Source organism: Carassius auratus, unplaced genomic scaffold (assembly GCF_003368295.1).
Source record: "Carassius auratus strain Wakin unplaced genomic scaffold, ASM336829v1 scaf_tig00214369, whole genome shotgun sequence".
NCBI lineage: Eukaryota > Metazoa > Chordata > Actinopteri > Cypriniformes > Cyprinidae > Carassius > Carassius auratus.
Window position 1 is genome coordinate 38046 of NW_020527635.1, and position 14724 is coordinate 52769.

The 14724-nt window shown below is 45.1% G+C and overlaps 1 protein-coding gene across 1 annotated transcript in view; it reads left to right on the forward strand.

The window, feature by feature from the left end:
• LOC113091931 (fucolectin-5-like) overlaps nt 1-9586 on the forward strand; it is a 43383-nt gene extending 33797 nt beyond the window's left edge. The window contains exons 5-6 of the mRNA XM_026257613.1: nt 9063-9145; nt 9464-9586. Coding sequence (XP_026113398.1) covers nt 9063-9145; nt 9464-9586 — 206 coding nt within the window. The remainder of the gene's footprint in view (nt 1-9062; nt 9146-9463) is intronic.
• The last annotated feature ends 5138 nt before the right edge of the window (nt 9587-14724 follow it).

Here is a 14724-nt window from a genome sequence, read left to right on the forward strand (position 1 = left end):
TGCTTTGCTAGGAACATGACTCTTTTATGTATCAAAATTGCAGTACCTCTGGATTTACTATTAAAACTAGAGTGATACACTTGACCAATCCATTGTTTGCGCAACCTGATGTGATCACCCATCCGCAAATGCGTCTCCTGGAGAAACATAATATCAGAGGACAGTGTTTTTAGATGTGAAAAAACTCTGGAACGTTTAATTTGGCCACCTAACCCACGTACATTCCATGTAATGAGTCTAATATTGTGCCCAACCCCTCCCCCCTTTGAGTTAACAGGGGGCTTATTCATAAAACTGCAAAGGAGAACATAATGAACTAAATTGGCGGAAAAATAAAAACAACAATGTTATTTTAACATCAAGCCGGTTAACATGTGTGAAAAACAAAATTAAAAACCAAATAAGACACAAGAATCCTCCATCAAACACAACCCCAGAACACGCCCAGAACATAGAGAACAAAAACACAAATATTTTCAAAAACAACAAAAGAAAAACCCTTCTGATACTCGTCCACTTAGACATGGCGAGTCGCCAGAAAAAACTTTATCTCAACCGATTAAGTAGTGGAGTTGACTCTGACAAACTTAAAGAATTTAACACCAATAAGACAAGCTCTCCTGATAAGGAAAAGACAGGATGCAGTTCAGCAAATGTGCAAAACGAGTACACAAGTTGAAGCAAGTAACTATAAGTCTGGCAAGAAAGAGGTGAGTCGAGCAAAAACCTGAACACTAAATTAGTCTGAGTGAATATTGAAAGACTATATGACTTTCAAACACACACACACACAAAAAAAATAAAAATAAAAAAATAAATAAAATATATTTTTTTTAATTACACAAAAAAACAAACAAAAAAAACATTGAAATTGAAATATATAAAAAAATGAAATTAGATATATATTAATCAATAAATGGGAGAGAAAAAAAAATTATGTGTTATACATTATAGCAAATTAAATGATGTGTGTATATATTAATCAGTAGAATGAAAGAGGAAGAAAAAAAATTACATTTACATCTGTACATTAAGTGTTCAGAGCATAAAGCATTTACTCATGGGTATATATAAAAGAGAAAAAAAAAAAAAAGAGGCAGGAGTCTCTCCTTAACTTCAACGCTGCCCATAAAGTTACTCAGTAAAGTTTTGATGGTAGAATTTTTCTGCAGCATCAGGAGAGTCGAAGTAGAACTCCGAGCCGTTGTATGACACACGAAGTCTAGCTGGGTAGAGCATGCCAAAACGAACACCGCGTTTGTACAACAGGCCCTTGACATTGTTGAACGAAGCTCTCCTATTAGCCACCGAAGCACAGAAGTCCTCTTAAAATTTGATCCTATGACCCTTGAATGTAATTTCTTTGGAGGATTTCGCCCATTTGAGCACGGCCTCCTTCTCAATGTAACGGTGAAATCTCACTATAATCGGACGGGAATTTTGACCTTGGCGGGGTTTGGGTCTCAGACTCCGATGGGCTCTGTCAAGCTCCGGAGGTGCGGGAAGGCCATCGCCGACAACCTCGGTGAATAAATCTGTCATAAACTGCCTGACATCCTTTCCCTCGATATCCTCCGGAAGACCAACCACCCGAATATTTTGCCGTTTGGACCGCGAGACGAGATCTTCCACGTTAGCTCTTAAAGCGACGTTCTCCTCCGTTGCCAACACCAACTTCGACTGAAGTGTAGAGACCTCCTGCTCGAGATGAGTAATCCTGTCGCTGTGATCGGATAAACTAGTTTCCATATCAGTGATGGTAGTCGCCTGAGTCGCCAAGGTAGACCCAATAGAGGCAATGGACGAATGAATGGACTCAAGCGACGAATTCAACAGCGCGGTAAGTTCGCCAGTCATGTTTCTCCTCAGTTTGTCAAGTTCGCTCACCAGCGTGTCAGTTGTTAGCGGGTTTGTAGCGTCGTCCGACATCTTGCCGCTTTCTTGCCCAGGATGAGGGCCTTTGCTTTGAGGGTTGTTTTTACCGCCAGCTCGTGTACCTTTACTCATTAGGAACAAGTAACCAAGACCAAAAGTCACGCGAGGAAAACGAACCAGCCCCCAATATAGTGTTATGAAAAATAATTGTGAATTTTAAGTCGGAGCTCTTCCACTACGCGTCTCTCCACTACATGGCAAAACCGGAAGTCCGTAGAGACAGTGTTGATGTTGCTGGATGGCCCTAACAAGCTTTTGCAAAGTGAGGACATGGACCTGTTGACTGGGTTGGAACTGGTCGTGAGGGCCACTAAGTGTGTGAGTGAACTCCGCTGTGAGGCCGAGCTGTGGGATGCGGTCACCGATTTGGATGTTACTTTGGCACCTTCAAAACGGCAGCGCACAGTAAATAAGAATTTACACCAGTATTTCATTGAAGAAACAACAGGACAAAAGGACAATGACAAACCAGAGCTAAGAAGGCTTTATTACAGTGCACTTGACACACTTCTTGAAGAAATCAACCATCGCTTCGGTGAGTGCAACACACAGCTTGCGCAATCGCTGATTGCATTGAACCCAGAGAGCGATCAATTTTTTAATCCGAAGTTACTTCAGCACATCATGTCATTAACTAAATCAACCATCGTTGAGACAGAATGTATTTTTGCTAAACAGTTTCTTTCTACACAAATAAGCAAAGAAGGAAACGCTTAATTGACAACACAAAATTTCCTTTTCAAAGTACCACAAAACAAAACATACTGACAGCTTTAAAAAAAAAAATGGATTGACGCTTGGTGCTTCAACCGCAATGTGTGAAAATTCATTTTCAGTTTTCAGGAATGTATTCACCGACCACAGACGTTCTATGCGTCACACACGCAAGGCCCAGCTCATTCAGCTGGCATTTGAGAAGGATCTCACATGCAAGTGTCAACATGAACATCAAGTTCTTCGGAGATTTCACTCGGAGACCTGCTGCCTTCAACTATTTTAATCAATTGTGAATACACTGCTTGCCTGCTACATTGCTACATTTTTATTCCTGTATGGTAGCCTATGTATTGCTTTTATTATTGTTGTGTTGTTGGTGGAAACCAGGAGCTTTTGTGACTCATGTTTATGAAGTGTAGAGTCATAAATCAAATTGGTTTTGTTGTAGTTTTAGGTTGGACTTGTAATGATATACCTTACGTTGATTGTTCATGTTACTTAAGAAAGCCACTAGATGGCACTGTGTTGTGTATGTGACGAACAATGCAGATTAACAAAAAATATAGGCTACTAGCTAAATTTGGAAATGTTAAGAGACAATAAACAGAGACGTTGAGATCATACGGTGAAGTATTTTATTTGAATGAATTGAACAAAACAAGACAATTGTTGTCTATTTAAGTTATAGCCTAGTATGGGTTGTTGTTATGGTCTGTCTCAGATCATTAAAAAAAGTGTGATCCCCTTTGAAAATTAAATGCCCCCCCACAACGAGCATGCAATAGAGGATTAGAGCCTGTAGTCGCTGAAGTTGTAAAGCTTTGACTCAGATAACTTGTTAAATCCAAGAAAAGAAAGAGATAGAAAACAAGAAGTTGATATCCCACACATTTAATGGCTGCTCCACGACAACGCGCTCTTATCATTCATGAGAGAACAACTCTTTCTTGGCGTTACAGATAAGGTAGAGACCAGCACATTTTTTTTTTTTATAATCCTACTGCTTTAAATACCTGGGATTTTTTCCAAAATAACCACTATTTGGAGTCAAGATATATTTTTGTTGTTGATATGGACTACGTTGACGAGAGTAATGTTCACTGTGAAGCTTACACTGTGATGTACCTGAGAGAAAGCAGAGTTGACCATCTGATTTTCACCAGTAAGAACAAAGTATTTTAAAATTTGTTGTTTTACAGAACATCACAGTTATATATGACATGATAATAAGGCCTGAAGTTAGGAAAAACATTTTAAGGAAAATATAATTATATTTTCATAATGATTTTTTTCCTTCTCAAACCATGTCTGTGGTGTAAAAACACCCCTGGCCAAACAGGGTGCATCTCTTTCCCTCTTTGATAATTACTGTAGTTACCATGTTATGAACATCACATCCTTTATTTTCTCCCCAGATGTAATCTATATATATATATATATATATATATATATATATAGGTGGTTGAATAAAAAATATTTGGACATTATTTATAAGAATTACCTCAACTTAGCACCAGCAAGCTTGTTAGTTAGATATTTAGACAGTAAGCATCAGCTAACAATGTTTACTTATTTTCAGTACGGTTATGAATAAACAATCATGTCTGTCTACTCGTCTAGTTAATCCAAACAATATACATATGTATAACGTTACTGTTGATAAACAATATAAAAACAGACGTCACATAGGACATGGATGTGTGACGGTGGGTTTTGGGAAAAACACAAAGAGAGGGTAGGATCCAATTGCAAGTATGGGTTTTATTAACAGAAGGGTAAAATACAAAATAAACAGTCTTGAGAGACAAACCAAAACCAAAAAGGGAACCGGATGAAAACGGGAACTCGGATGAAACGAGAAGGTAGGGAAAATCTCGGGAGACAAGAAACATCAAAGCACATAGGGAAAGGACTCCATACAGACAACAGAGAAGGACAGCTCTATATAGGGAGACTAATGACAAAGGATTGTCAGCACCTGTGCGATTTAATTGGAGTGCAATTACTGTGAAGACATGACCAGACTAGAGGAATTAAAGTGCCTATGATGAAGTGCCTAAGGAGAAGTGAGCTCACTAGGGAACACCCAGGAAAACAGAGACTGACAGCGTGACATTACCCCCTCCCCTACGGAGCAGCTCCCAGATGCTCCACCTGAAAACCCCGGAAAACCCAACAGGAAAAAGAGGTAGGAGGGAGGTAAAACGGCGGCGGACTAGGGGGGAGGGACGGAGGGTCAGAATACAGGGCCAGGAGAACCAGAAGCATGGACAGACAGGGACAAACAACCAGGTAGAATGGAAAGACAAAAGACAGGACAACCAGGTAAAATGGAAAAAACAGAGACGGAACAACCAGATGGAATGGAAAGGCAGAGGCAGGAAAGTGTAACACAAAACAAGGAGTCCAGGAGGGTGATGGACCGGCGGAGGATGAAGGGGAGGGACGGAGGGCAAGGTCCAAAGAAGGAGATAAGAAAAACAAATGAAAACAAAAACACAAAAACAAGGGTACATGGAGGACATTAGGTGATGCCCACCCGGGCGGAACAGAGGGCTATCACACCCATGTGGTCAAGGCGGAAACCCCCCCCACCCCCAGGGCGGAGCGGAAGACCACCACATCCTCGTAGTCAAGGCCAGAGTCCCCCAGGGCGGAGCGGAAGACCACCACATTCTTGTGGCCAGCCCAATGGGAGGACAAAGATCACCGGTGACTTGACTCAGTCCTCGAAGGCCATCGGTAACTAGCCCTGACTCTGGTAGGCCATCTGTGACTAACCCTGACTCTGGAAGTTTATCGGTGACTAGCCCTGGCTCTGAAAGGTCATCGGTGACTAGTCCTGATTCAGGAAGGCCATCGGTGACTAGCCCTGACTCTGGAAGGTCATCGGTGACTAGCCCTAGCTCTGGAAGGTCGACGGTGACTAACCCTGACTCTGGAGGGTCCACGAACACCTGACTCGACTCCGGAGGGTCAACCGGGAACTGACTCAACTCAGAACAGTCAATGGGCACCTGACTTGACTTAAGACTGCCTGTGGAGACGTGAGACACCTGTGCTTCGGGCACTGCCTCAGGAACGGCCTCGGGCACCGCCTCAGTCACCGCCTTGACCTCTGGAACTGCATCGGGCACCGCCTCGGGAACTGCATCGGGCACCGCCTCGGAAACTGCATTAAGCACCGCCTCGGACTCCCGAACAGCAGCGGGCACTGCCTCGGCCTCGGGAACAGCATCGGGCACCGCTTCTGGAATAGCATCGAGCACCTCCTTGGGAACGGCCTCGGGAACAGCATCGAGCACCGCCTCGGTCTCCCGAACAGCAGCGAGCACCGCCTCGGCCTCTCGAACAGCATCGAGCACCGCCTCGGCCTCTGGAACAGCATCGAGCACCGCTTCGGCCACTGGAACAACATCGAGCACCTCCTCGGGAACAGTATCGGGCACCGCCTCTGGAACGTCCTCCTGGACGGCAGCTGCCCGCTCGAGAACGTCCTCCGGGATGACAGTGGGCTGCTCGGGAACGTCCTCCGGACTTTGAGGAGCGGTAGACGCCTGTCTCCTCCTCCTCCGTCCTCTATGATGGCGAGTCGGTGGCCCCTTGTCTGAAGACTCAGGTGTTGTATCGACCATCTTTTGCTGTGGCGTTGGGCTGGCGGCCATCTTGTGCTGTGGCGCTGGGCTGGCGGCCATCTTGTGCTGTGGCACTGGGCTGGCGGCCAACTTGTACTGTGGCGCTGGACTGGCGGCCATCTTGTACTGTGGCGCTGGACTGGCGGCCATCTTGCACTGTGGCGCTGGACTGGCGGCCATCTTGAGATGTGGCGCAGGACTGGCGGCCATCTTGTGCTGTGGTGCTGGGTTGGCGGCCATCTTGTACTGTGGCGCTGGACTGGCGGCCATCTTGTACTGTGGCGCTGGACTGGTGGCCATCTTGTGCTGTGGCGCTGGGCTGGTGGCCATCTTGTGCTGTGATGCTGGGTTGGCGGCCATGCCAAGCAGCGTCGCTGGGTTGGCGGCCATTTTGTGCCACTGCACAGGACTGGCAGCCATCTGGTACCACAGCGATGGCTCGGCCGATCTGTGTCTCCCCTCTCCTCTCGGGACATACTGGGGAACTGGCGGTCCCCAACCGAATCCCGTGTCGACGGGAGCCCACAGTGGAGATTGCTGCCGGACCTCCTCCCAACAACTAGAACAACTACGCAGAGCCAAGATCTTCACTAAACTGGACTTGAGGAGCGCCTACAACCTAATTCCGCATCCGGAAGTGGGACGAGTGGAAGACTGCTTTCATCACTCCTTCCGGGCACTATGAATACAGGGTCATGCCTAATGGGTTATCCAACAGTCCATCCGTCTTCCAAAATTATATGAATGAAGTCTTCAGAGAATACCTTAACCAGTTCGTAATAGTCTACATCGACGACATCCTCATTTACTCCACATCCAAGGAGGAACACATCCAACATGTCACACTCGTCCTCCGAAAACTCTGGGAACACCATCTATACCTCAAATCACAAAAATGTGAGTTCCACACGCCCTCAGTCTAGTTCTTGGGATACATTATCGACCCACGTGGCGTGAAGATGGACCAGGGGAAGGTGGACGCCATCACACACTGGCCTCAGCCTGGTTCCATTAAAGAACTCCAACGCTTCCTGGGCTTTACCAACTTTTATAGAAGATTCATCAAGGATTACAGTTTACTCAGCTCCCCTCTAACTTCTCTCCTCCGGAACCGGCCCAAGTCTCTGTCCTGGAACCCTGTGGCCACTGAAGCCTTCCACCAACTTAAACAAGCCTTCAAGACCGCTCCGATCCTAGTCCACCCTGATCCCAACTGACAGTTCATCGTGGAAGTGGACGCCTCATCAACCGGGGTCGGAGCAGTACTTTCCCAGCGGCAGGGGGATCCTCCACGACTCCATCCATGTGCCTTCTTCTCGAAGAAGCTATCCCCGGCGGAGCAGAATTATGTCATTGGTAACCGTGAACTACTGGCCATCAAGCTGGCTCTGGAAGAGTGGCGTCATTGGCTGGAGGGAGCCCAGTTCCCTTTCGAGGTAGTAACAGACCACCGGAACCTGGAATACCTCCGCGAAGCTAAGAGACTGAATCATCGCCAAGCTAGATGGGCCTTATTCTTCACGAGATTCGACTTTAAAGTCACTTATCGCCCTGGCTCCCAGAACAATAGAGCCGATGCCCTCTCCCGTCTTCATCAGGCAGATCCAGGACCCGAATCTCCTGAACCAATCCTCCCTCCAGCCATGATTGTAAGTCCCATTCAATGGAATATTGATCGTCTGATTGAACAAGAAAACCTTCAACACCCTGCTCCGCCGGGAGGACCCTCTCACTCCTACAACAGCGTTACTGGTGGCCATCGATGGCTCTGGATACTGTCCGCTACCTCAAGGGATGCTCCGTCTGCACCATAGCAGACACCCCTAGAAGACTCCCGGAAGGTAAACTGGTGCCTCTGCCCATTCCTGGACGTCTATGGACCCATATTGGCATAGATTTCATGACTGACCTCCCTCCTTCTCAAGGCAACACCTGTGTGCTGGTAGTGGTCGACAGGTTTTCAAAGTCATGCAAACTCATCACTCTCAAAGGACTTCCCACTGCATTTGAAGCGGCAGAGGCACTATTCCACAATGTATTCCGTCACTTTGGCATTCCAGAGGATATCGTCTCCGACAGGGGTCCCCAATTCATCTCCAGAGTCTGGTCAGCTTTCTTCCGTCTTCTAGGGGTGTCCGTCAGCCTCTCTTCAGGATACCATCCACAGACCAACGGCCAGACGGAGCGTAAGATACATCGGACCATTCACGATTGAACGGCAACTGAACGAAGTGCACAAGATCCCAGCCGTCAGGAGCCGCCCGTGGAGGAGGGGGTACTGTCACAGCCACACCTGCTACACTCCCGGAATCAGACACTCACGCCACACCCACTCGTCCCCAATCACCGGAATTCTGAACACCTGTGCGTCATCACCAGTGCCACATATAAAGCCATCCGTCACCATCACCCAGTGTCTAGTCTTGCACCGATCTCCTCACCCTAACCAAACCGCCTATCGGCTAACCTACCTGATCCTCTGAACCCTCGTCTTCATCATCTGTGTTCCTGTGCCCATCGTCTTCGTCTGAGTCACCATCTGTGTCACCATCAACCAAGGGAAGTTATATCATCACTGTGTCATCTGCGTGTCAAGATTCACCTGTGTCTGAAACCTCTGTGTCACATTAAAAACTATTGCACTAATTCCTCTGTGTCCTCGTCTGTGTCTGACAGCAGGGTTTGACTGAAAAAAAGTTTATGAATCCCTGATTTATGTTCAATTAGTAAGATATAGTAAAACTGAGTAAAATATATGATATGTTTCTCCCACAGTCAAGAAGCAGGTGATCCGAGTCCAGGTGAAAGCTGCTGAGAATGTGGATGAAGCTGAACTGAAGGCGCTCGTCTTAAACAAGGTGGATTTTATAATACTCATCTGACTAAAATCAATTGTTGAACATACAGCAAACAGAAAACATCAGGTCAGTTTAGACATCAGTCTTAAAATAAGACTCAAGAAAATGATCAGATTTCCCCACCAGTGTGAACAAAAAAACACCTCAGTCAGTCTTTATGTAAAGACAAAACACAACACTTTGTGTTTGGAGTTTTGACTAATTCTGATCTTTCTGTAAGATTTGTAAAGTAAGGATGTTAATTTTGAGCTGAAATGCCTCAGTCTTGTCTGTGTGGGATTTATCCACTGAGTAACTGAAGACTGTTTCTGTGTTTAGTTAAATCAGACGCTGAGCGATCAGGACGTCACACTGACATGGAGGACACAACCCAACGGGAAAGTCTTCCAGAAGAACAGGACTGTACTGAAACAATCTCCTGTTTGTTCTTCTTTGAAGTGAAATGTTATTTATTTAATGCAATTCATTCTTAGTTACAGATATACTGTATTAATTATTACATTGGATTATTATATTAGACTAACAATTTATAATGATTTCTCAAAAATAGATACACATTAATTTTGCATTTATTCATTTAGTTGATAGATATGTAGACCTAAATATGAGCAAACAAATGGTAGGGTGTTTTAGCATTGTAGTTTAACTGCTACATTAGCTTTCTTTGAAGGGATACTTCGCCCCAAATGGAACATTTTGTCATTAATCACTCATCCGCATGTCATTCCAAACCCGTAAAAGCTCTGTTCATCTTCGGCACAATATAAGATTGACAACGGTCTCCTTGTTTCACTCCATATCAACCTTGCTTGTCAATGTTATCTTTGCCAGGAGGATGCTTGTTTTATTTTAAATCAAAGCTAAATACATTCATCATTGAATTCAGTTATGTCATCTCTGTTCAGTTTAAATAGTGTCTGTGCATTTATTTGCAATCAAATCAATGATATCGCTGTAGATGAAGTGACCCCAACTAAGCAAGCCAGAGGCGACAGCGGCAAGGAACCGAAACTCCATCGGTGACAGAATGGAGAAAAAAACCTTGGGAGAAACCAGGCTCAGTTGGGGGTCAGTTCTCCTCTGACCAGACGAAACCAGTAGTTCAATTCCAGGCTGCAGCAAAGTCAGATTGTGCAGAAGAATCATCTGTTTCCTGTGGTCTTGTCCTGTTGGTCCTCTGAGACAAGGTCTTTACAGGGGATCTGTATCTGGGGCTCTAGTTGTCCTGGTCTCTGCTGTCTTTCTGGGCTGTAGAGGTCCTTTCTAGGTGCTGATCCACCATCTGGTCTGGATACGTACTGGATCTGGGTGACTGCAGTGACCCTCTGATCTGGATACAGACTGGATCTGGTGGCCACGGTGACCTCGGAACAAGAGAGAAACAGACAAATATTAGCGTAGATGCCATTCTTCTAATGATGTTGCAAGTACATAGTAGATAATGTATACTCGATGGCGCCGCGCATGGCTGCTTCAGTGCTTGGCTCTCCAGTGTTTGTACTGTTTTTGTTTGTTTTTCCTGTTTTTTGTTTAACAAACACTATCAGTTTCACCAGGGATGAACTGCTGAACATTCGGCAGAACACACCACAAGATCTTTTACCAGATTTAAATTATTCAGACGTTTTACTGAACGTTGTTATCGGAAGAGCGGCGGCGCTGATCAAGCGCTTCAGGACGCGCAGACGGGGGAAGCGAGCGGGAGCGCTCGTCAGACTCAGGAAGCGCGGATTTCGAACGCCGTTGCCTAGCATCCATCTGGCAAATCTCCGCTCTCTACCTAACAAAACAGACGAACTCCTTCTGCTCTCTCGGACAAATAAGGATTTCTCACACTCTGCTGCTCTGTGTTTCACGGAAACCTGGCTGAATGACGCCATACCGGACAGCGCGCTCCATCTGCCGGGCTTTCAGCTGTTCAGAGCGGATCGCGAATCAGAATCCACGGGGAAATCGCGTGGCGGCGGGACATGCTTTTACATCAATGAGCGGTGGTGTAGAGATGTAACTGTGTTAAAGAAGATGTGCTGTCCTGATCTAGAAATGCAGTTTGTCAACTGCAAGCCGTTCTATTCGCCGCGGAAGTTTCACTCATTCATTCTGGTTAGTGTTTACATCCATCCGCAAGCGCACGTGAGTGAAACTTGCAAGTGAAACTTGCAAGTGAAACTTGCTGATCAGATCACAGAGACAGAACAACAACACCCGGACTCTGTTTTAATCATTCTGGGGGACTTTAATAAAGCCAATCTCTCCCGTGAACTGCCAAAATACAGACAGTAAGTTACATGTCCCACCAGAGACAGTAATATATTGGATCACTGCTACACCACAATAAAGGACGCATATCACTCTGTTCCACGATCAGCTTTGGGAAATTCTGATCACTGTCTGATTCATCTTATACCATCCTACAAACAGAAACTTAAATCTGCTAAACCTGTAGTAAGGACTGTGAAGAGATGGACCAGCGAAACGGAGCAGGATTTACAATCTTGTTTTGACCTCACTGATTGGAGTGTTTTTGAAGCTGCTACCACCGATCTGGACGAACTCACAGAGACTGTAACATCCTATATTAGTTTCTGTGAGGATGTTTGCATTCCTACCAGGACTTATTTAACATTCAGCAACGATAAGCCATGGTTTACAGTAAAACATAGACATCTTCGTCAGGCCAAAGAGGATGCCTACAGAAATGGGGACAGGGTCTTGTACAATCAGGCCAGGAACACACTGAACAAAGAGATCAGAGCGGCTAAAAAGACCTACGCTAAAAAGTTGGAAGACCAGTTTTCTTCCAACGACTCAACTTCAGTTTGGAGAGGACTGAGGGCCATCACAAACTACAAGACACCATCCCCTTGCACTGAGGCTAATCAACGGCTTGCTAACGACCTGAATGAGTTTTATTGCAGATTTGAAACCCCCATCACCCATTCTGACCATCTCCCTGCACAACCATTAACACCTCCTGCAATCCCCTGTTCCACACCTACTGCTCTTCAAATCTGTGAAGATGATGTGCGCCAGGTCTTCAAGAAGAACAAAAGAAGAAAAGCACCAGGCCCAGATGGTGTTACACCAGCCTGTCTGAAAATCTGTGCTGACCAGCTGGCCCCCATCTTTTCACAGATCTTCAACAGATCCCTGGAGTTGTGTGAAGTACCTTCCTGCTTCAAACGCTCCACCATCATCCCCATCCCAAAGAAACCCAAGATAACAGGACTTAACGACTACAGACCTGTGGCTCTAACGTCTGTCGTCATGAAGTCGTTTGAAAACTGGTTCTGGGTTATCTGAAGGACATCACTGGACCCTTACTGGACCCCCTGCAGTTTGCTTACCGAGCAAACAGGTCAGTGGATGATGCAATCAACATAGGATTGCACTTCATCCTGCAACATCTGGACAAAACAGGGACTTATGTGAGGATCCTGTTTGTGGACTTTAGTTCGGCTTTCAACACCATCATCCCAACAACCCTCCAGACCAAACTGACACAGCTCTCTGTTCCTAGCTCTATCTGTCGGTGGATCACCAGGTTTCTGACAGATAGGCAACAGTTAGTGAGACTGGGGAAATTCACATCAAACAGCTGCTCCACCAACACTGGCGCCCCTCAGGGATGTGTTCTCTCCCTTCTGCTCTTCTCCCTTTACACCAACGACTGCACCTCTAAAGACCCCTCTGTCAAGCTCCTGAAGTTTGCAGATGACACTACAGTTCAATATAGCCAGACAAGAGGTTGAGCAGCTGGCTGTCTGGTGCAGTCTTAACAACCTGGAGCTGAACACGCTCAAAACAGTGGAGATGATCGTGGACTTCAGGAGAAATCCCCCTGCACTTTCCCCACTCACCATCATGAACAGCCCTGTGACTGCAGTGGAGTCATTCAGATTCCTGGGAACCACCATCTCCCAGGACCTGAAGTGGGACAATCACATTGACTCCATTGTAAAAAAGGCCCCAACAAAGGTTGTATTTCCTTCGCCAGCTGAGGAAGTTTAACTTGCCACAGGAGCTGCTGAAACAGTTCTACTCAGCCGTCATTGAGTCTGTACTGTGTACTTCTATAACTGTCTGGTTTGGCTCAGCAACAAAATCGGACATCAGAAGACTACAGAGAACTGTTCGGACTGCTGAAAGGATTATTGGTGCTCCCCTGCCGACACTTCAAGAACTGTATACATCCAGAGTGAGGAAAAGGGCTCATAAAATCACTCTGGATCCCTCACATCCAAGTCACCCCATTTTTGAACTTTTGCCATCTGGCCGGCGTCTCAGAGCCGCAAATACCAGAACAGCAAGGCACAAAAACAGTTTCTTCCCCCAGGCAATCTACCTCATGAACAGTTAAATGTTCCCCACTTATGCTTATGCAAACAAAAGTGCAACATCCTTATATTTATTTGTTACCCATCCATCCTAGTACATCCCTGCATCTTTTTCAATCCTATCCCATTATCATTTATAGCACAATTGTTTATACACTTATTTATTTGGCTACATTTTTTTTTTTTTTTGTCTGTGTGTTGGTGTCTCTGTGTACTGGAACTTATGTCACTAAAACAAATTCCTTGTATGCGCAAACATACTTGGCAATAAAGCTCTTTCTGATTCTGATTCCGATCTGATTCTGACATAGGGTGTTATGTGAAGTGTTTCCGGTTCCGGTTTACCTAATTAATGCAGCCTAAAAATCCTTTAACGGATTTGGAAATTAAAAGCATATTAGTATGTTATGCGTATGCCAGGTTAAAGAGATGGGTCTTTAATCTAGATTGAAACTGCAAGTGTGTGTCTGCCTCCCAAACAATGTTAGGTAGGTTATTCCAGAGTGTAGGGGCCAAATAGGAAAAGGATATGCCGCCCGCAGTTTATTTGATATTCTAGGTATTATCAAATTGCCTGAGTTTTGAGAACGTAGCGGACGTAGAGGATTATAATGTAAAAGGAGCTCATTCAAATACTGAGGTGCTAAACCATTCAGGGCTTTATAAGTAATAAGCAATATTTTAAAATCTATTCGATGTTTGATAGGGAGCCAGTGCAGTGTGGACAGGACCGGGCTAATATGGTCATACTTCCTGGTTCTAGTAAGAACTCTTGCTGCTGCATTTTGGACTAGCTGTAGTTTGTTTACTAAGCGTGCCAGAACAACCACCCAATAAAGCATTACAATAGTCTAACCTTGAGGACATAAACACATGAATTAACATTTCTGCATTTGACATAGAGAGCATAGGCTGTAATTTAGATATATTTTTGAGATGGAAAAATGCAGTTTTACAAATGCTAGAAAAACGTGGCTTTCTAAGGAAAGATTGCGATCAAGTAGCACACCTAGGTTTCTAACTGATGGCGAATAATTGACAGAGCAACCATCAAGGGTCACACTTTATTTTAAGGTCCAATTCTCATTATTAATTAACCATTAACTATGACTTTTGCCTCAATTGATTCCTAATTTGCTGCTTATTAATAGTTTATAATGTAGTTGTTAAGTTTAGGGTATTGGGTAGGATTATGGATGTCATGCATTATATGTACTTTATAAGTACTAATAAACAGCCAAT